The sequence below is a fragment of the Trifolium pratense genome, linkage group LG2 (genome assembly GCF_020283565.1).
Source record: "Trifolium pratense cultivar HEN17-A07 linkage group LG2, ARS_RC_1.1, whole genome shotgun sequence".
In the NCBI taxonomy this organism is placed as follows: Eukaryota; Viridiplantae; Streptophyta; class Magnoliopsida; order Fabales; family Fabaceae; genus Trifolium; species Trifolium pratense.
In genome coordinates this window covers 16616272-16638063 of record NC_060060.1, presented here as the reverse complement: position 1 = coordinate 16638063, position 21792 = coordinate 16616272, and the positions used below count along the sequence as shown (strand labels likewise).

Here is a 21792-nt window from a genome sequence, read left to right as displayed (position 1 = left end):
CAATTCTCTATAATTCGAGAGATAATCCAGTAGAGAAAATTGAATATACCAATAGTTTTCCGTGGTTTGTTTCCAAGGAGTATGTTGAAAGTTTCGTTTCAATTTGTTGAAAGTAAGTTTCTTTTCCATTATTTACTTGTTTGAATTTATTATGATGTGGATTGAAAATTCTTTATGTTGTTTTAAAGTCCTTGTCAATTCATAATCATTTTTTTTGGCTTCTAATCTATACAGTACTATATACTTGTTCAAACTGTAGAACCATTGTTGTGTTGATCGATAGCTTATTTTGTTTATTTCTTTTACAAATATGATGTGGTAATGTTGAGAGTATTTCATTTGTTACATTGGCATATTTTCGGTGCTTATAATTGTTGAGAGAAAACTTTACTATTTTATTTATGTTTATTTGGCAGGTTATGGATCTAGTTGATACATTGTTTATCACTGTCTTCGATAGTTTGGACCAAGATTGTAAGATCTCCAAATTGTAATTTTATTTATACCAATTTTTGGCTTCGGTAATTTTTTACGATGCCTTGTCACAGCGATCGAAGATGTATCTTCGATTGTCATGACAAGGCATCGTAAAAAAATGTCATGACGGCTTGAGTTTTAAGCCTTAGGAACGGAGGGAATATTTGATAACATTAGGAAAACGTCACTTTTCCCACGAGATGTTCAAAAGCTGATCCACGATGATGTCAAGTATAGACTTAGGTTATAAAATGTGAAACTCTCCCCCATGCACTATTTCCATTTTTATTAAATAAAAAATGTGAATATTTAGTTTAACTAGTTTGTTTGTTGTCTTTTTTAGTTATTTTTGAATCACATTTATATTTACTTAATCTGGTTAACTTTTGATTACATTACTGGGAGATATTCATGGAATTTTTATGGTCATGAGATTTCATGAAAATTAACACTCCAAGGTTAATCATTGGATCCGGTGAGGGTGGCTGTTGCGGCGCGAAAAAAACCTCGAGTGTAAACATTCGAAAAACAGAGTTGCCACCGAATTTTATTTATTCCAATAAAGGGAAAGAGAAATATCGAGAAAACCTTAAAAAGATGGTCCGAGAACCATGAGATGAGTTCGGGAGTTGGTTATGCGAGAGGAAGGTATTAGCACCCCTCAGGCTCTCACATCCGTTATACCTAACGGGAACCTTTTAGAGGGAAAAAGTTTGTTTGCTTTAATGTGTTTTGAATTAATTGCTTTTATATCTGTTTCGTATTTTATCAATATGGGGGAAAAAATTTGTTTTTTATTATTGTGCTCGACAAGATGTTTGAATCTTGCTCCTACGTATTCCCGGGTGCAGTGAGAAACTCAAAGCTACGTAGTTCTAGGTAAAAAATGTTTATAGGTTGGTTGCTTTTAGACGAATGGTGTCTAAGTTGCATTCTCGTATTTAAACGCTGCTTGCATGCTCGCACTTTGGAAGCTTAAACATTGTTTGTGTTACGGAGAAAGGACAAAAACGTCACCTGTTTTTGCGAAAAGAGTTTTGACGGGCCGCGCAAGGGCGGAAGAAAAAATTTGAGTGTGTTTAGTTATTTTTAGGAGTTTTTAAGAAAACGCCCGAGAGTGAGGATGATTAAGTCGTTTTCGAGTTAATTTAAGGAAATCAAAAGAAAAGGACGAAGGTGAGATGAGAAACAGATAAAAGGCGTATCCGGTGATTATTATTGGCAAACATGTAATTAAAAGTTAAGTGGGGATTCCTTAGAGTTTTTTTTTAAGACGAGGATTACCCGAGCCGTGAGTCATACGTCAAGGGCTCGGATGAATCCGAGGGAAAGGCATACGCCAGTCACCCCTTTTCATCTTGATTATTATTAAGTTTTAATCTTTAATTGTTGCGCAAAATAATAAGGAGTCATATGATGTTTACTGCCTTCAAATGCCTTGTTACATTGTTAACCAAGATTATGCAACAAAGCCAAGCACTTATCACAAACAAAACCTCAAAATAAAAGATGATAGCTTGTTTCGCCAGCTTGATCTTAGATATCGTGCACGATAACAAACTCAACAAGTCAGATGGGTATAGTAAGATCTCACAAGAATATCATTTGAAATTTCTCAAGATTCAACAGATTAACAAACAACAATTATACAGAAAACTTAATTCCTTCATCATCTGTTGAAGTTCCTTTAAAGACCACAAGCTTCCCCTTCTGTTCTAATAGTTTCAATGCCCGATTCAATATAGTCCGGTCTATCCCTTGAAGTTCTGCAATATAACAAAAACAATGAGAGCCAATGTCAAACAATTGCAAGGTCAAGCATACAAGAAGTAACAATATATATATATATATATATATATATATATATATATATATATATATATATATATATATAATCATAATAAAAAGTAAAAAACACTCTAAAAGGACAGCTGATAAATTTATAAATGTAAGTTTGTGAAGTAAGTCAAGGGCTATTTGACAATAACTACAACACTCAACGTGAAGGAAATGTAAGCCACTTCTTGTTTCACGGCGAGGAATGGGGTCAATAAGCAAGTTTACTTGGCACCATATGATGTATATAGTATCTATCATGAAATTACATGCTAAGTTATGTTACTTAGAAACATATTCGCTTTTGAATTCAGACAGAGTTCATCACAAAGTTCTCCCATAAGCTACTTGAATACAATGCGTATAGCCTGATGCAGACACTAGAAGTGATGATGTGTGCAAGTCTATATTTACAAGGTAACATGGCAATCACCAATAAAACATGTCCATTATTTTGAAATTGGTTCCACTTTATTTATATAACTGTGTGTCAGAGACACACTTCTACTTGTATTTTAAAATTTCTCATTTTTATTTTTTGAATTTTTATATCAAGATCGAAACACCACAATAATCAGATCAAAAGTATTTAATTATGTTCACAATGACTTGTTCTAACCTTTAGATTATTGACTCACTCTTTAGGTTTAATGTCATGCTTTGATATTAATTTTATACCAGCTTTTATGTGATTGTAACAGTCGAGTGTGTCTGATGATTTTCAAAATCTGTTATATGATATCCCTGAGTCAATGTCTGATGATTTTCAAAATCTGTTATATGATATCCCTGAGTCAATGTCGTACTAGATTGTGTGTGCTGTTCATAAAAACTAAAACCTCTTTCCATATTTGATTTTCAACTCAACTTAAATGTTAGAAAAGAAAATTTGAATCCTCACCCACCATATTTGATCCTACTTCCCATCTTTCCATCAGAAAAATAGGAAATGAAATTATTACTATTTTAAAGTAATCATAGAGAATCGGATCATACATCAACTTACATTTGAGTAACTTCATAAAGTTTAAAAACTTCATGATTTACACTTTATTTCAATTTTGTTTATATTTAAAATAATCACAACTCCTCCACCATAAGTAAAACTGTTCCCTATATAAGCACACCACGGGTGCCACTGCTAGTGAGTTAATGACATATCATTTGCTGACATGAGATTATCTTTGTAGTAGTCCGTTTCATTTTATTCTTAGCTTGTTAACACAGCCTATAATGGTTAATTGTCTGTGTTGTAGTATATTGTTCTTAGATTACATACTAGTCTATACCCTAAACCTTATACGGCACTTCATGAATAAATCGATTCAAAAATATTTAACCAATAGTATACCAATAAACTAGTAGTCTATACCCTATTTTCACCGTATACGGCTCTTCATGAATAAATCATTTCAAATATTAAACAGCGCAAGGTTCTATCATCTTTTCTACCATTTTCTTAGTCTGTTTTTGTTAGGCCCAGTGAGAAAGAATTAGGTCCGATTAGTGAGACTTTGGTGCATGATGGGAGAAAGGGGTGCAAGGAGTGGATTGTGTATTCTGTAGAGGCAAGAAAGGAATTAGCAACATGAATGAATGACGTGGTCAGTAGTTTGTTAGAGTCTGTTAGCAGCTCCAAGGATATAAGGAGATAGTGGAGGATAGAGAATTGTATTGTATTATGGTTAGTGTTGTAAATAAATAGTAAATATTCTATTATTAGGAGTAATCTTCTATTAGTAATTTGTATTTGGCCCATGAGCCCATTAGGTTAGAATAGCCTATATAAACACATTAGTGATTGTAAATTATTCATAACTTGAAATATAATAATATATTCAGTTTTCACATGGCATCAGAGCTCTCGTTCTTTGAGGGCCTTGCTTCCGCATAAACCCTAGCCGCCTTCATTGCGGTCATAAACCCTAACTGCCTTCATTGCAGGATTAGGATTTGTTACTACTGCCTTTATTGCAGTTTCAGCAAACAGTTGCGAAATCACTGTTCACGTGGTACTGTTCATCCGCGACACTGTTCACGCGCGTACTGTTCATAGCAGTACTGCGCGTCACTGTTCATTCAAAAAAAAAAACTTGGATTTTTTGCTATTTTGTTCTCCTTATTAAGACAATCACATGACATCGGTCAATATGTCAAAAAAAGGATTTGTTCCACTCAACCAAGATGAAATAAAGAGGTTGAAATCTTTTCTTAGTGAATTGGAGACACCAACAACGGTTACAACTTCTCTGACATATTCAGGTATGTTTCCGTTTCCACTTTCTCTTGGTAAGTCTCAATTTTCTGTTGGATTTAATGCTTCGGATAAACCCTATAACCAATATTGGATACTGGATTCTGGAGCCACTGACCACATGACACCCTTACCCACACAATTTTCCACTTATTCACCTTGTCTCAGTAACAAGAAAATATCCACAGCAGATGGTACCCTTTTAACTGTAGCAGGTCAAGGAGATATCCAAATAAGTCCATCTATAATCCTACGAAATGTCCTTCACATTCCCAAATTGTCTACTAGCCTAATTTCCATACAAAAACTCACCAAAAACCTATCATGTAATGCTATTTTTTATGACAATGCTTGTGTTTTTCAAGATAAGCATTCGGGGAGGACAATTGGAAATGCGAAAGAATTGAATGGTCTTTATTACTTGGATAACCAAAATCTCCCCCCAAATCCACTCAACAACAACAACTCACTTTTTTCGGAATCAATTAAGACCAACAGGGAGAAAGTCTTTCTATACCACCGTCGCCTTGGTCATCCTTCATTTAGAGTCATGAAACAAATATTTCCTTCCTTTTTTAAAAATTTAGATGTTGAGAGTCTTTGTTGTGAGGTGTGTGAACTTGCTAAACACAAACGTGCCTCTTTCCCGGTCAGTAACAAAGTGAGTACTTCTCCATTTTATTTAATTCATACTGATGTGTGGGGTCCTTCTAATGTTCCAAATATATCGGGTGCTCGATGGTTTGTAACCTTCATCGATGATTGCACTCGGGTTACATGGGTCTACTTACTAAGACAAAAGTCCGAGGTTACCTCTGTGTTTCTACATTTTTTCTCATTGGTAAAAAACCAGTTTGGAGTGAGTATTAAGAGGGTCAGGTCTGATAATGCCAAAGATTACTTCAATCAAGGACTTAATTCCTTTTGTCAAAAAGAGGGTATTATTCATGAGTCCTCTTGTGTCAAAACACCCCAACAAAATGGGATTGCTGAGAGAAAAAACAGGCATTTGTTAGATCAAACACGTGCTATATTATTCCAAAATAAGGTTCCCAAGAAGTATTGGGGAGAGGCGGTTTTAACCGCATCGTATCTCATAAATCGTTTACCTTCTAGTGTCCTTGCCTCTAAAACTCCTATGGAGGTTCTATCCTCATTTTATCCTGATGTGTCCACCTCTTGTAATCTCATTCCTAGAATATTTGGGTGTAAGTCGTTCGTCCATATCCATAGTGATGGTAGAGGGAAACTTGATCCTAGAGCCTTAAAGTGTGTCTTTATATGGTATTCTTCCACCCAAAAGGGTTACAAATGTTATCATCCACCGTCTCATAAATTCTTTGTCTCTCGAGATGTCACCTTCCATGAACATGAAAGTTACTTCATTCAAACTCATCTTCAGGGGGAGAGCACAAGTAAGGAAGATGAGTCTCTTATACTCCCTGACCTTAATTTCGGGCCAGAAGTTGAGGCTGAAACTAGAGGTGACAATGTTGAGACTGAAATTGATCTTGAAAATATTGAAACTAAAGTTGACAATGTTGAGACTGAAATTGATTCTGAGAAAGATGAAAATGTTGGTGTTGATGTGAGATATGGGAAGAATTTAGTATACACAAGAAAAAAGACCATTCCTGAATCTACTCATATCCATGAGTCCGATCCAACATTACATGAGGTAACTTTCCTTGACCCTTCAAACTCTAGTGATTCAATTTCAGAATTTTCTCATACCCAGGAACCAGAATCTAGCTCAACCATACAAAGGGAACCAGAATCCATTCTGATAAAACATAAAAACCCAAAATCCAGAGAAATAACACCAGTAGACTCTAAAGATTTACATCTCCCAATTGCCCATAGGAAAAATACTAGAACCTGCACCAACAAGCCACTTTACCCTCTATCCAATTACTTATGCTTTGAACAATTATCAACTACCCATAAAGCCTTCCTCACAAGTCTAAACACTACCACAATACCTACTTCCGTGTCTGAGGCATTGTCTGACAGGAAATGGAAACAAGCCATGGATTTGGAAATGGAGGCACTTGATAAGAACAATACTTGGGAATTGGTCTCTCTACCAAATGGAAAGAAACCTGTAGGGTGCAAATGGGTATACACTGTAAAATACAAGGCTGATGGATCTATTGAGAGGTACAAGGCAAGATTGGTAGCCAAAGGGTTCACTCAGACTTATGGAATAGATTACTCTGAGACATTTGCTCCAGTTGCAAAAATGAACACTGTTAGGGTGATATTATCTTTAGCAGCTAATTACAATTGGAACTTGCAGCAATTTGATGTAAAAAATGCTTTCCTTCATGGAGAACTTGAAGAAGAGATCTACATGGATGTACCCCCTGGATATCGTGAAGATATTGCTGCCAACACCGTGTGTAAGTTAAAAAAGGCTTTATATGGACTAAAGCAATCACCACGAGCTTGGTTTGGAAGATTCACCAAAGTTATGGTTGGTTTGGGCTTCAAACAAAGTCAAGGAGACCATACTTTATTTGTTAAACACTCTAAGTCAGGGGGAGTCACAGTGTTATTGGTGTATGTGGACGACATTATCGTAACAGGCGATAATGAAGAGGAGCAGCAAATGTTAAGTCAACACTTAGCCAAGGAATTTGAGATTAAGACCTTGGGAAAATTGAAGTATTTTTTGGGAATAGAAGTGGCTCACTCTAAGAAAGGAATTTTCATATCCCAACAAAAATACATTACCGACCTTTTGCAAGAGACTGGCAAGACAGCATGCAAGCCTGCATGTACACCAATTGATCCAAATATAAAGTTGGGGAATGCAGAAGAAGATGTTGCGGTTAATAAGGAAAGGTATCAAAGATTGGTCGGCAAACTAATATATTTATCACATACTAGACCTGATGTTGCTTTTGCTGTAAGCTTGGTCAGCCAATTCATGCATCAACCAAAGGAGATTCATCTACAAGCTGCACTCCGAATTGTTCAATATTTGAAAGGAACTCCAGGTAGAGGAATTTTGTTCGAACGAAATGGAAGTGTGGGACTTGAAGCATATACTGATGCTGACTATGCAGGGTCAATTGTGGATAGGAGATCAACTACAGGATATTGCACTTTTTTAGGTGGAAATCTTGTGACTTGGAAGAGTAAAAAACAAAGTGTGGTATCCAAATCTAGTGCTGAAGCAGAGTTCAGGGCAATGGCACAAGGTATATGTGAATTACTATGGCTGAAAAGCATCTTGGAAGACTTGAGGATAAAGAGTGATGAACCAATGAAACTCTATTGTGATAATAAATCTGCTATTAGCATAGCTCATAATCCAGTGCAACATGATAGGACCAAACATATTGAAGTTGACCGACACTTCATCAAAGAAAAATTAGATAGTGGTCTAATTTGCACTCCATATGTCTCTTCCCAAGGCAACCTTGCAGATCTTCTAACTAAGGGGCTGAACGGCAATAACTTTGAAAGAATTGTTTCCAAGTTGGGAATGATAAATATTCATTCACCAGCTTGAGGGGGAGTGTTGTAAATAAATAGTAAATATTCTATTATTAGGAGTAATCTTCTATTAGTAATTTGTATTTGGCCCATGAGCCCATTAGGTTAGAATAGCCTATATAAACACATTAGTGATTGTAAATTATTCATAACTTGAAATATAATAATATATTCAGTTTTCACTTAGGAAGTTATAGCTTCCTAAACGGAGCGCAGCTCTGGGCAGAAAAGGGTGTATTCCTCATCTGTAAACATTTTCTGATTCCAATTAATAATAACTCAGTCTCTTTTATTTCTTCATTGCTTTATTTTTCTGTTACTACTGTTCATCTGTTTGGGCATGTAACAAACTGGTCCGACCTACCGGATTATTATCGGAGGAAAACCAGTGCTCCAGGGTTGAATGCCAAGGAAGAAGACCGTGGTGAATTGGGGTCAGAACCTGGGTTCCAGATCCGGGTCCACAAGTAAACCGGGTCAAGCTGGAGCGGGTCGAAGTAGTGAATCTGATTGGGTTTATGTCAAGGGATACGGAAAGTGGATCTGGGGGTGGAAACAAGTTTGGGCCTAGTGGGCCTAAAGGTGGGAAAGGAGACCTGGAGGATAAGAGGAGGGGTGTCCCTACTGTCCCAAGAGATAGGGGGTTTACACACTTATCTTACCAAGAGTTGATGGACAGTACGCAAAAGGGCTTGTGTTTTAAATGTGGGGGCCCATTCCACCCAATGCACAAGTGTCAAGACAAGCAGTTGCGAGTCTTGGTGTTAGCAGACAACGAGAATGAAGACGACGCAGGGAAGGTGCTGGCGATGGAAGTTTCCGACGAGGAGGGAGGTCGACGGCGAGATGAGTATGTTGAGCCTCAACAACTTAGCCACAACACAACAGAGCCAATCACAAACCATGAAGCTACAGGGAACCATTAAGGGAGTACCGGTGTTGATATTGGTATTGATAGATAGCGGAGCAACCCAGAATTTCATTTCACAGAAATTGATTCATAAGTTGGGTTGGCAGGTGGAAGACACGCCGGAGATGACGATTAAGATGGAGGACGGGTTTCAAACAGCGACAAGGGGTAAATGCTCTGATGTGGTTATGACTGTAGGTGAAGTGAAAGTGTCAGTCAATACGTATCTGTTTGAATTGGGGGAACTGGATGTTGGTGTTGGGTATGGAGTGGTTGAGGACTTTTGGGGATACAGTAGTTAATTGGACAAAGCAGACCATGAATTTTTGGCATGGTGGTAGGTGGGTGACTTTGCAAGGTCCGGGAGGTCGAACGGAGGAGCTGAGGACCCTTCAATGCATTCTTAGGAGGCAGGGTCATGGCTGGGGAGGTAGGTGGTGTTCTATGGCGCGCCAGGTAGGGGGAGAAAGAGGGCAGAAAGCTTTGAGCCAAATGCAACAAACAGAAGTGTAGCTTTGCTCGAAATTCTGTAGAGTACTTGGGACATCTAATTTCGGGGGAAGGTGTAGCTGTGGATCCAAACAAAGTGGCGAGTGTTACGACGTGGCCAACTCCTAAGAATGTAAAAGGGGTGAGAGGATTCTTAGGACTTACCGGCTACTATTGTAAATTCATTTGTGACTATGGGAAGTTAGCTAGACCTTTAACAGAGCTTACGAATAAGGATGTGTTCCATTGGGGGTTAGAGGCACAAGCTGCTTTTGATGCTTTGAAGGGTAAATTAACATCAGCCCCTGTACTTGCTCTTCCTAATTTTGATAGGCCTTTTGTCATTGAGTATGATGTGTCGGGTGGAGGAGTAGGCGCAATCTTAATGCTAGACAAAAAGCCGGTAGCTTATTTTAGTAAGGCATTGGGGGTAAGGAATCTAACCAAGTCCGCTTATGAGAAGGAATTGATGGCCGCGGTGCTTGCTATACAACATTGGAGACCGTATCTTTTGGGCCGTCGTTTTGTGGTTTCTACCGACCAAAAATGTTTGAAGCAATTGTTACAGCAAAGGATTATCACCATGGAACAACAAAATTGGGCAGCTAAGTTGCTTGGCTATGATTTCAACATGTTTACAAACTGGGAAAAGAGAATAGAGGTCCAGATGCGTTGTCTAGAGTCAATGAAGGGAGTGAGCTGAATAGTTTGATGTCTTTTCCCATTTGGCAGGACTTACAACAGGCACGAGAGGAGACTTTACATGATGCTAAGTTAGTGACCATAATGCAAGAGTTGCAGCATATCCTGATAAGCATCCAGGTTTTAGTCTTAAACAGGGTGTACTGTTTTATGAAGGGAGGCTTGTGATATCTACTGAATCTGAGCTGATACCAGAATTATTAAAAGAGTTTCACATCACGCCTCAAGGAGGACATTCAGGGTTCCATCGGACATACCGTCGTCTGGCTGCAAATGTTTATTGGCTGGGCATGAAGAACAGAGTTCAAGCATTTGTCCGTGCGTGTGATGTGTCAGAGACAAAAGTATTTAGCATTGTCCCCAGGAGGGTTGTTACAACTGTTAGTTGTTCCGGACTGTGTGTGGGAATATGTCTCAATGGACTTCATTACGGGGCTTCCCAAATCAAAAGGATTTGAGGCTATTTTTGTGGTGGTGGATCGTTTGTCAAAATATAGTCACTTTATTCCTTTGAAACATCCCTATACGGCTAAGGGAATAGCGGAAGTCTTTACTAAGGAAGTGGTTCGTTTACATGGAGTACCTTCATCCATTGTTAGTGACCGTGACCCTATTTTTGTGAGCCATTTTTGGAAAGATTTATTCAAATTGCAAGGGACTTGTTAACAAGTCCCACATCAGTTGCGAGATGGCCTGAATATGTGTTTATAAAGAAGAGGCAATCCTCACTTACAAGCCGGTTTTGTAGGGTTGAGTTAGGCCCAACTCTCAATTCTAAGAGGACTCAACTCAAAATGAGCTTCGCCTATCACCCCGAGACCGATGGCCAAACGGAAGTAGTGAATAGGTGCCTTGAGACATACTAGAGGTGCTTTATTGCATATCAGAGACTACCTATCACACATCTACAGGTCTGACACCGTTTGAGGTGGTTTATGGGCGTGCTGCTCCAACTATTATGAGGTGGGGACTTGGAGAAACACGAGTGGAAGCTGTGCAGCGTGATTTGGTAGAGCATGACGAGGCTTTGAAGCAGCTGCGTGCTCATTTGCAGCGTGCGCAAGACAGGATGAAAGAACAGGCAGACAGGAAGGGAATGGAGAGAAGTTTCGAAGTAAGGGAGTGGGTGTTTGTTAAGTTGAGGGCTCACAGACAGCAATCGGTGGTGGCACACATCAATGCAAAACTTGCAGCTCATTATTATGGTCCGTATGAGATGTTGGAAAGGGTGGGAGCAGTGGCTTATCGTCTCAAACTTCCTCCAAGTGCAAAGGTTAATCCGGTGTTTCATGTCTTGCTGTTAAAAAAAGCTGTAGGGGATTACCAAGGTGAAGATGAACTACCAGATGGGATGACAGGGGATCAGCCAGAAATGTTTGAACTAGAGAGGGTGTTGGCTACTCGTGGTATTCAGAACAAGGGAGAAACCATTCTGCAGGTTCTAATTCAATGGAAGGGGAAGTTGGCAGAGGAAGCAACATGGGAAGATGTGATTACCATCAAAAGTCAGTTTCCAAAATTTAGCCTTGAGGACAAGGCTAATCTTATAGGGGGAAGTATTGTTAGGCCCAATGAGAAAGAATTAGGCCCAATTAGTGAGTCTTTGGTGCATGATGGGAGAAAGGGGTGCAAGGAGTGGATTGTGTATTCTCGTAGGGGCAAGAAAGGAATTAGCAACGTGAATGAATGACATGGTCAGTAGTTTGTTAGAGACTGTTGGCAGCTCCAAGGATATAGGGAGCTAGTGGAGGATAGAGAATTCATTCTGATATTTTGTGTATTGCATTATGGTTAGGAAGTTATAGCTTCCTAAATGGAGTGCAGCTCTGGGAAGTAAAGGGTGTATTCATTATCTGTAAACATTTCCTGATTCCAATTAATAATAACTCAGTCTCTTTTATTCCTTCATTGCTATATTTTTCTGTTATTACTGTTCATCTGTTTGGGTACGTAACAGTTTTGAGAAGGTTTCATTTTATAGTACAGCACCCAAACTTGCAGTGGCAAAGGTCAAATGTTAGATGAAAGACAATAGAGCTCTGACATCAAAGGACCACTTGTACTGAGTTTCAGCAATTAATATACGCACAATGATGATTTAAACTAGTTTAACATGGATGATTTCCAATCATAAGAATAAAATCATTTAGAATATATGGCAGAAAAGTTATGTCAAGTTCAAGCCTAGAATTTTCATTGACATATATATTGGTATTACTATTTACTAGTGCCTTCTAACAATGAGATTAACGTAACATTTTAACATTGAGCTTATATTTTACCAATTTGGAGGGTTGGCCATTTACATTAACACAAGTAAACAAGAAATGTGGCATGCCATTGCAGCTCAAGTCTTTCACTTGAAGAATTTGTTTATAAAACAGTTTTAAACAACTTTTGTAATGGTGTCAAGCTCTTTAAATTGTTAATGGATTTGTAAGCCCTTTAAATTTAACATCTTGTATTTAATATCATTTTATTGCTTGCACACTTTCCACCATCACTGTTAAGAAAGATAAAAATAAAAGTATAACCATTTTTCAGTACTATTTCACTGACTCCTATACTAAGGGTAATATCCAAAAACACATTTTTGGCATACTGGTTCTCTATCATGATGACTTTCATCTTATCTTATGACAGCTATAATGAACCAGATTGACCTATCTGAAAATATAGTACTAAACACAACCTACAGGCAACATTCAACACGTTACCTGTTCCTTGAGATTCAGTCCCAAAGCGTATTTCCTCTATCGTCACAACACCATCTTCCAGTCCATTATCTTTTGCCTATCGATATTACAGTAAATTCAATCACAAGGCAATAAATACATATTTGCATTAAGTGAATATCAAACTAGACATTTAAACTTACAAACTGTAGTAAAATGTCAGCCCATTCTTGAATCCGATGCCAGAGAATAAGACATTTTCTATGTCCTTTATCCATCCATTCTGCTCGTCCTGTCAAACAGAACACAAAAATTAGACACTTTCCCCCAACCCAATTACAAGCATTGCAAATCCAAAAACATGAAGCATACCCTCAGAAACTAAGGCCAAAAGAAAAGCTTCTCTGGCTTCAAACGTAAGAGATCCTGCACTATCGAAAATCAGAAAACAATCATTCAACAAAAAGGTGGAAATAAACAAAAACACAAAATTAAAGGCCTATTTGGATAAACAACTTAGGGCCCGTTTGAATTTGGCTTATTTTTGAGCTTATAAAAATAGCTTATGCAAATAAATAAACTTTTATGTTAATTCATAAGTTTTAACTAACAAAAATGGTATCTTTATAAGCTATTTTCTCATAAACTACCTTGAAAAACTTATAATAATACATAAAAGCTTATTTATTTGTATAAGTTGTTTTGCATAAGCTCAAAAATAAGTCAATCCAAACGGGCCCTTACGCTACAAGTGCTTATGGATAAGCTATTTCTATAGCAAGAAGAAAAATGTTGTCAGACTAATTTTATATAAGCTGTTTTCATAAACTACAAGTGCTAAATAGTCTCACAAGTCACAAGTGCTTTTGTCAGTGTATAAGCTCAAATAAGTCAATCCAAACAGGTATTTATAAATAGGACATATCGACTCAACAAGTACCACCAGAATCATCAAGAAAGCATGAAATTCAAACTTACTTTCAATTACAGTGTTTGTAAATAAAGGAAACTCTTCTTCAAGTCCAATTACAAAAACCTTCTGTGTTTTACAATAATCTAAAATAAGCTCTTTCCATAATTGTATCTGTTTCTCTCTAGTATCCCTTACTGGCTGCAAACTGAAAAGCAGAAACCAAAATCACAATCCTAATCAATCACTTTATTACTATCAACAAATCATAACAGCAACCATTATTATGCACTAAAATTTGCAAATAAATGAGTGGAAAAAATTGAATTACACAAGAATGTTACTAAACCCTAAATAAAATATGCACAAAAAGGGGAATTAACCAACAAGATTCTATTTTTGAAAATTTGAAAAGTAAAAAAATAAAATTAGAAGAAAATAAGTGAAGAAAAAAAATGGAATTACGTGAAGTAAGGTGGGTAATTGAAGAAATGAGGTAATTTGAATTCTCCTAATTTCTGCATCTTTCAAGTGTTTTCAATTTCAAAAGCTCGAAATTTTTATCAATCAGTTGCAGACACGTGACGAATTTTGTATTGTGTCACGTGATTGAGTTGATTTCGCGGGTTACATTAACGAACGAAAAGAGGAAAAGGGGGAAATTGGAACTCTGTAAATCCTAGCACGATGATAGTGGAGGAAGAAGACGATGAAAGGGGAAAATTTTCTACTATTTCGTTTTTGAAACAAAATTTCGTTTTTTTATAAGTAGTAAACAAAAAGTTTTTTTTTTATCAAAAAAAGAAAAAGTTGTTTTTTTCTTTTAAAATAATATAGTATATAACATTTTTTTAGTAAACATCACATAATTCATACATACAATTTGATCTAAAACTCAGTGGAAGAAAAACTGTAATTATCCATTAAATTGTTAATTTATGAGCATTCAAGGGTTGATTGAAAAATTGTTTTTTTTTTTTATAATCAAAATTTTATTATAAGGGAGTGCAAAGGGGTACTCAAACCCTTACAACAAAGAGCACTAAACTAAGTGCTCAGAATACAAGACACAGGATTTAAACACCAAAAAGGAAAAGGAGTACAAGTCCTACGCCCATACCGACTAGTGAACCACATTTGAGAAACTATTGAAAAATTGTTATTTTGATGAACTATGTATCTTGGTTTTATAATTTTGAGAAATTACGCGTAATTTTTTTTAATGATTAAATGAGGTGTCACATTTTATTCTCATTTACTAAAATTGTGTCACATTTTTTTTCTCATTTACTAAAATTGAAATTCACTTTTTACATTTTCTATGGCTTTTTGTGCTTCACTTCTGCACATAAGGTATGATCAGGAACAAATAGTTCCTCTTAAATATATTTATCCATCACCTTCTTCATTTTCTTCGCAAGAGTTTTCAGTGGCAATGTTTTGCGCTAAATAGACAGTCGTTAGCTGCGATTATTGGAGTGAGATAGATAGTTGATGCTGGAAACTGGAAAGTATCTTGGTCTCTCTTCAATGATTGGACAGAATAAAAAGATGCATTCAACTTTGGCAATGGCAAGGACCATATGTGAATGTGAATAAGTTCCTGACAGATCCATGATAGGTCGCGGCGCAATCCTCATTAAATTTGTGGCCATCAATCTGATCCTACTTACATGAGCATGTATCTTATCCCAACCTCGCTTAGTGATGAAATGGAGAGAATGTTGAACTCGTGGGATTGAATAGTGGTGATTCAAGAGGAATTCGTTAACTTTCGTGGGATAAACTCACAATACCAAAAGAGTTTGGAGGTATGTCGCTTAATTAGTAATTTATATGCTTTTAATATTGCTATCTTGAGTAAACAAGTTTGAAAATTTATGCATCAACTTCAATCTCCGGTGGTTGCTCGGTTGTTCAATGCCCTGTATTTTTGGAATGGACTTGCATGTGTTGGATGCATCTAATCAAAGCCGGCTAACGCGCTAGTCAAAGCCGGCTACAAGTGGGGTATAGGCTCAAAATAATCAATCCCTGTTTATGGATTTCTTTGGCTCTGGGATGGTCATATTTTACAGACAAATTAGAATGTTCCAGCACTTCTGTCACTGACACTCTGACAGTGAATAATCTTATGCAAAATGGGGCCAAAACTTGGAGTAATGATATTATTGATCAGCTTTTTGGCCCTACTGAAGCAAGTTTGATTAAAAAAAAAAAAAAAACTTCAATGGTTGAAGTGAACATGACTAGCTCGTATGGGCTCATAATGCAAGTGGAATTTACACTGTCAGATATGCATATAAATTTCTAGCCGCAATAATCGTTGGCATGTCTTCGCTGAAAGAGCAAGACAAGTGGAATAAAGTCTGGCAGTTGAAAGTTTCCCTTGTGTGAAGCTTTTTGGTCGGAGATGTTGCAAGAGTTATGTACCAACAAGGGAGGGCTTCCAAGATTGGTGTCCAGTGTCCTGATACTTGTTTCCTATGTGATAATATTGATGCAGGTACAGAAATCTGGAGCTATTAAGACAGTCTACGAGACCACGACAGTGCTCCTGTCAACCCAGTGCAGCGGGAAGCTCTTCCTGCAGAAACTGGTAAGCATAATATTGATGCGGATTTTGTTGAGCATCAAGCCATCACTACCTTTGGCATGTGTATCCGGGACGAGCAAGGTGTTTTACTCTTGGCTAGAACTGATCAGGTACCATACTACATCCAAGGTGTTGAGGGAGAGGCATTGGGACTCTTTCGACTTTCGAACTCTTCAATGAGTGCTTTTGAGATGAATTCAAAATTGGCAGTTGATCAATTATGTAATAAACATGGCAATATGTCTGAGTGTAGACAGATTGTTTATATAAGCCAGGAACTTTTGTGACTTAATTTTGTTATCTTGTACTCAAATATAAGAAGGAAAAAATGAGTTACAAAAGGAACTTGAAAATATATACAGACATAACAGCAATAACAAATGTGTGTGGGAAACGTGAATTGAGGCAGGAAAATACCGCCCTTAATTTCTAAACGAACCCTTAACAACAAAATCATAAACATAATGAAATTCACCAATAATCTTTACAAGAGCAAGTTCCATTTTTAAAATGGTGAAAACGATGACGATCTCTTATAGTAATTTCCCTTTCATAGATCATGGAAATGTATTTAGTGTAAGTATGACAGTCACTACACATCCTAAGATTTCTTGTTATTCTCAAAGGAGATCCTTCAGATGTATGTATCAATCCAAAAGCAATTGCTAACTTCTGACTATGATATTTCAATCTCTCTTTCTTTTCTTCTTCCTCTACATCAAGCAAAATTTGTGATGTGTCTGGTATATACCCTTCAAACTTCAATTGCCATTCCATTTGGTGAATCATGTCATAGATGGTGTTCCATTGAGGTATAGACCTGTCTTGTGAAACAAACTTGTATACCTTCCTCTTTGCTTCGATTAAACTAAACCCGGGCGTTTGCACCAAGCTTTTTTCAGCCATTTTTTTTCTGATCTTGGCTACATCATCCCACTTTTGCACCTTTGCGTACATATTTGCTAGCACCAAATAATCACCAGGATTGCTTTGATTCAACACGAAAAGATTCTCGGCCGCAATCTCAGCAATTTCTAAGTTAAGATGAACCTTACAAGCACTTAGAAGGCTCCTCCAAATCACGTCATTAGGTTTAATTGACATGCTCTTTATGAGTTCATAGGCTTCCTTTAACATCCCAATTCTTCCCAAGAGATCCACCATGCAACCATAATGCTGAACCGTTGGATTAATCTTCTTCTCAAATTGCATGGTTTTGAAACATTGTAGACCCTCGTCAACAAGACCGGCATGACTACAAGCACTCAATACACCGACAAAGACAACATGATCTGGTTCGAAACCTTCTTCCACCATTTGTGTGAAAACTTTAAGAGCTTCTTTACCATGTCCATGAATCGCAAGCCCGGATATCATTACAGTGTAAGAAAATATATTCTTCTCCGACATATTTTCAAACACACGCAAACCTTTCTCAAGACATCCACACTTGACATACATATCAATTAATGAAGTTTCCACAACAACATTGAGTTCACTAATGTTCCTCAACAAGATCCCATGTATACACTTTCCAAGATTAGGAGAACCCAAATGAGTGCAAGCAGAAAGCACATTCACTAATGTGCTTTCTTCAACCCTACACCTTCCTTCACTACTCATTTCCCCAAGAAGCATCAAACACTCATGCCACATTTCCACACAAGCATAAGCCCCAATAATAGCACTCCACGAAGCAACGCTCTTCTCACCTATTTTATCAAACACATCACGAGCACAATTTATCGCTCCACACTTACCATACATGTTAACCAAACTATTTTGCACAAAGACATCACCTTCAAAACCGATCTTAAAAACATGTCCATGAACTTGAATTCCTTCGTCACACGCGCCTAATAAAGAACAAGCCTTTAAAACAAAAGGATATGTGAATTTATCAGGCTCAACACCTTCTTCAATCATCTCAACATAAAGCAACAAAGCTTCTTCTAATTTCATCTTATTAACATTCCCTCTAATCATTGTGTTATAATCAAAGCTACAAGGTTCATCAATTTGATTGAAAATTGAACAAGCATAATCCATACTACCCCATTTTGTTAAAGCACAAGTTGCAACAAGATTACTCATACAAAATGAATCAAAGAAAATACCCCATTTCAAAACATGGGCATGAACTTGTTTAAATTCTTCCATGTTTTTGCATCTTTTGAGTAAACATAACCAACCCTTTTCATTGAAACTATTGCTCAATTCAATGCTATTAGGTTGATTATTTGGTAGCGACAAAAAATGGGTTTGGCTTAGGACAATTGTCCTAGTCATTCTTTCACTAACACCACCATGTTATGTTCAACAAATTGAAAATACACTATGAAACATATGTAATAAAATTTGAAAATAAGCAAGAATGAATGAGCTCGAAATCTGATATCATAGAAATTTAAGAAAAGATATAGTCTTTCACCAGATATGATACATGTTGAAATGAAATTCAGCTGGCTAAAATTCTGAAGTATGTATGAAGCTTTATTGGTGTAGTTTTGGATGGTTTTCTTTTTGAGCCAAAAAAGAAAAAAATGTGGAATTTGAGAAGAGTGTGTTTTATTTATGTTTGAGAGAGGGTTTGAGAGAGGATTTGAGTGTGATTCATGAAATTTGAAAGAGCATTTTTGAGACCACATACAATGTTGCATTATGGGAGGGATTATGGGACAAAGGATTTCTGGATAGGATAATGTTTGGTCCCATTAAGCCTTTTTGCAAGTTAGAAGACCTCTCATATGTTGCCATGTGTGTATGTTTGGATTTAGATACTATACTTCATACCCTTTTACGATTTAATAATTTTCTCTTCAAATTTTTAGATAATACTCTCACTTTTCAATTGTATCCCTTAATAACTATTACATGCATTATTTTCAAGAAACAAACTTATAACTAATAGAGATAATTTAGTAAAAATATTATTTCTTTTAACAATATAATTACATTTTGGGAATTATAATGATGGTTGGATGATTGAGGTGAGGCCACGTGGATGGATGTGTTAGTAAATGAAGATTAAGGTTTTGTTTGGATGAGAAAATAAAGGAAAGATTGGTAAAGAAAAGAAAATAAGTGGAAAGTGAGATTATTTTTTAGTTGCTTGGTATGAGTGAAAGTGAATAGAAAGTAAGAGAAAAGAAAGATATATGTTTCGTAAATGACAAAAATACCCATATATCCTTCTTATATATAATGGTTGTAATATGCAACTTGGTTAACTCAAATTTGCATTGCAGTTTTGGAGGAAACTTTTTCACTATCTAATTCATTTAAAAAAAAGAGAAATGTGTCTACCATGAGATTCGAACCTGGGATCACTTGCTGTGAATAAAATCTTTCAACCACTATGTCATGACTTTTAACAGGAGTTAAGGTCAGTCACTGAAAAATGTTGGAGTGTATATTCCACAATTAGTATTTTCGCATGATCAATTATATGTTGCTCTGTCAAGAGTCATATCGAGAAATGGTTTGAAGATTTTAATCGTTGATGATGACGGCAACCTTACAAATATCACTTCAAATGTCGTTTATAAAGAAATTTTTCGTAATTTGTAAGATTGTTTGTACTTTCGTATTTATGTAAGTTTATAGAAATAAATTAGACAATAAATATTTTCGATTTCTACGCATATGAATTACTTTGTTTATGATTTTATTTATTTATTTTAGTTACTTTGTTTATTATTATTTTTATTTATTTCAGTTACTTTGTTTATTAGTCAAAATAGATATAATATGATTGATCTATAATTATTGACTCGTGCGAACGCACGAGCATGGTGGCTAGTTTAATATATGTGTAATGTGTAATTATAAAAAATAGACTACGTTTATGTAAAAAAAAAAAGATAGACTACACGTTAATACTCCATTTAGATTTTTTTTTTTTACGCAAATGCTCCATTTAGAATTGGAGGTTGTCAAGTGTTGGTTGAGACTATTCGTACCAAACGGCAAGGCAATTCAGAGTTTCTTTCAATCGTTAATGAAATTATTCTTGTTATGTTATCATGTGTGAACTTTGAAGTTAAGTTTATTAGGAGACAAGTGAATTCGGTTGCTCACACTTTAGTTAGGGCGGCCAATTCCTGGACTAGTTTCCATAGATTTGAGATTATTCTTTCATGTATTGAACTTTTGATAATTAATGAAATGCAGTGAGTTTGTTTGGTTCAAAAAAAAAAAGAATCGGAGGTTTTATTTATGCTGCATATAATTATTTATAATTATCTAGTTAAAAGACCCGTGAATTCTTATTCAATATTTAAGTTTGTCATTATATTAAGATAAAAAATTATTTAAAATAAAATATTAAAAATTTGTTATATAAAATTGTTAAAATAAAAGTGAGACTATTGTGTTATTTCTTGTAAAACTTATTAAATGAATAAATCATTAATGAAAAATATTTATTCAATTTTTTATGTGTTAGTGATCAAGTAGTTTTTAATAAAAAAAAAATTATAATTTGATTAGGAATATTTAGGGTAATTTAGTAAATTTGATACTCTATCCGTTTTTTTTTTTAATTGGAAGAAGGGCTCGAGACATAAATAGCAGCAAAAACCGGGTTTATTAAGGAACAGCTCATGATGTTCATATCGATCTATTGTGCTCCTTTTCATTTGGCATTGAGTTGACCCCATACAGTAACTGCCCTAACGGTACCGTTTAATTTCGTACACAAAAATGACATATACTACTATTCGGATCCCGATTTAGCGTTCCTATGTAACTGTCCATTTGGTATTTAAAGGGTACAATTTGTCAATTACTTTTATCTTTTTCAAATAATGTTATATATTTGCAAACCTAAAGTTTTTTTTATTTTTTTTTGGTACATAACATATTAAATTTTGTTTTTTTGTTGTACATAATATACCGTAATAAATTTATTGAAATGAGAAAGTGTGTGAAAAACTAAGAATTTATTAATGAATTAAAATTAAGATATAATAGGAAGATAAAACGTCATTCAAAGACCGGCCAAATTGAATGAAATGGTACCATATATCCATCCATGTGCTAACGCAGATCCACACATTATGAGCAAGCAACAATTAAAAAAGAGATTGTTAATGTCAACTTGTCCAATAAAAACGATACTGGACTGTCTTGCCATTTTTTTCTCACTTAAATTTTCTATTTTTCTCTGTTTGTTGCTCTTTATTAGATAAAAACTTGATGATGCTGAAGCTTAAATAATTTTATTTCTTTCAAAAAAAATTAAAAAAGGGATCACCTGCATGATAGGAGGACGAAAAGCAGGTCCACGCTCTGCCAAGACCTAGGATTGCCATCACCAAAAAATCTTTATCAACAAAAGATCATGAGTTGTCCGGATTGTATACGGAGCAATAAGACATTGGAGCCCGATGATCATAATTAAACATGCATCTATCATTAAAAGTTATCTTTAATTTT

The 21792-nt window shown here is 35.9% G+C and overlaps 2 protein-coding genes across 2 annotated transcripts; both read right to left on the bottom strand.

The window, feature by feature from the left end:
• Nucleotides 1-1879: 1879 nt before the first annotated feature.
• LOC123907639 (vacuolar protein sorting-associated protein 25) lies at nt 1880-14509 on the bottom strand. Its single transcript, XM_045957983.1, has 6 exons — nt 14223-14509; nt 13826-13965; nt 13220-13273; nt 13051-13139; nt 12890-12965; nt 1880-2243 (listed from the first exon to the last, which is right to left on the bottom strand). The coding sequence occupies exons 1-6, from the start codon at nt 14279-14281 to the stop codon at nt 2122-2124; spliced, it is 540 nt and encodes a 179-aa protein (XP_045813939.1). The 5' UTR covers nt 14282-14509; the 3' UTR covers nt 1880-2121.
• A 2159-nt stretch (nt 14510-16668) lies between these two features.
• LOC123907636 (pentatricopeptide repeat-containing protein At1g31920) lies at nt 16669-19042 on the bottom strand. The gene has a single exon (XM_045957978.1). It carries the CDS (start codon nt 18640-18642, stop codon nt 16825-16827), a length of 1818 nt encoding a protein of 605 aa, XP_045813934.1. The 5' UTR covers nt 18643-19042; the 3' UTR covers nt 16669-16824.
• Nucleotides 19043-21792: the final 2750 nt, after the last annotated feature.

Bases quoted from the DNA above. Each gene is read 5' to 3' on its own strand.
- LOC123907639 (XM_045957983.1), bottom strand. From the start codon at position 14,281: ATGCAGAAATTAGGAGAATTCAAATTACCTCATTTCTTCAATTACCCA. The intron at 13,966-14,222 runs GTAATTCCATTT...TCTGCTTTTCAG, and splicing joins AATTACCCACCTTACTTCAC to TTTGCAGCCAGTAAGGGATA. The intron at 13,140-13,219 runs GTATGCTTCATG...TCTGTTTGACAG, and splicing joins TTTGGCCTTAGTTTCTGAGG to GACGAGCAGAATGGATGGAT.
- LOC123907636 (XM_045957978.1), bottom strand. From the start codon at position 18,642: ATGACTAGGACAATTGTCCTAAGCCAAACCCATTTTTTGTCGCTACCA.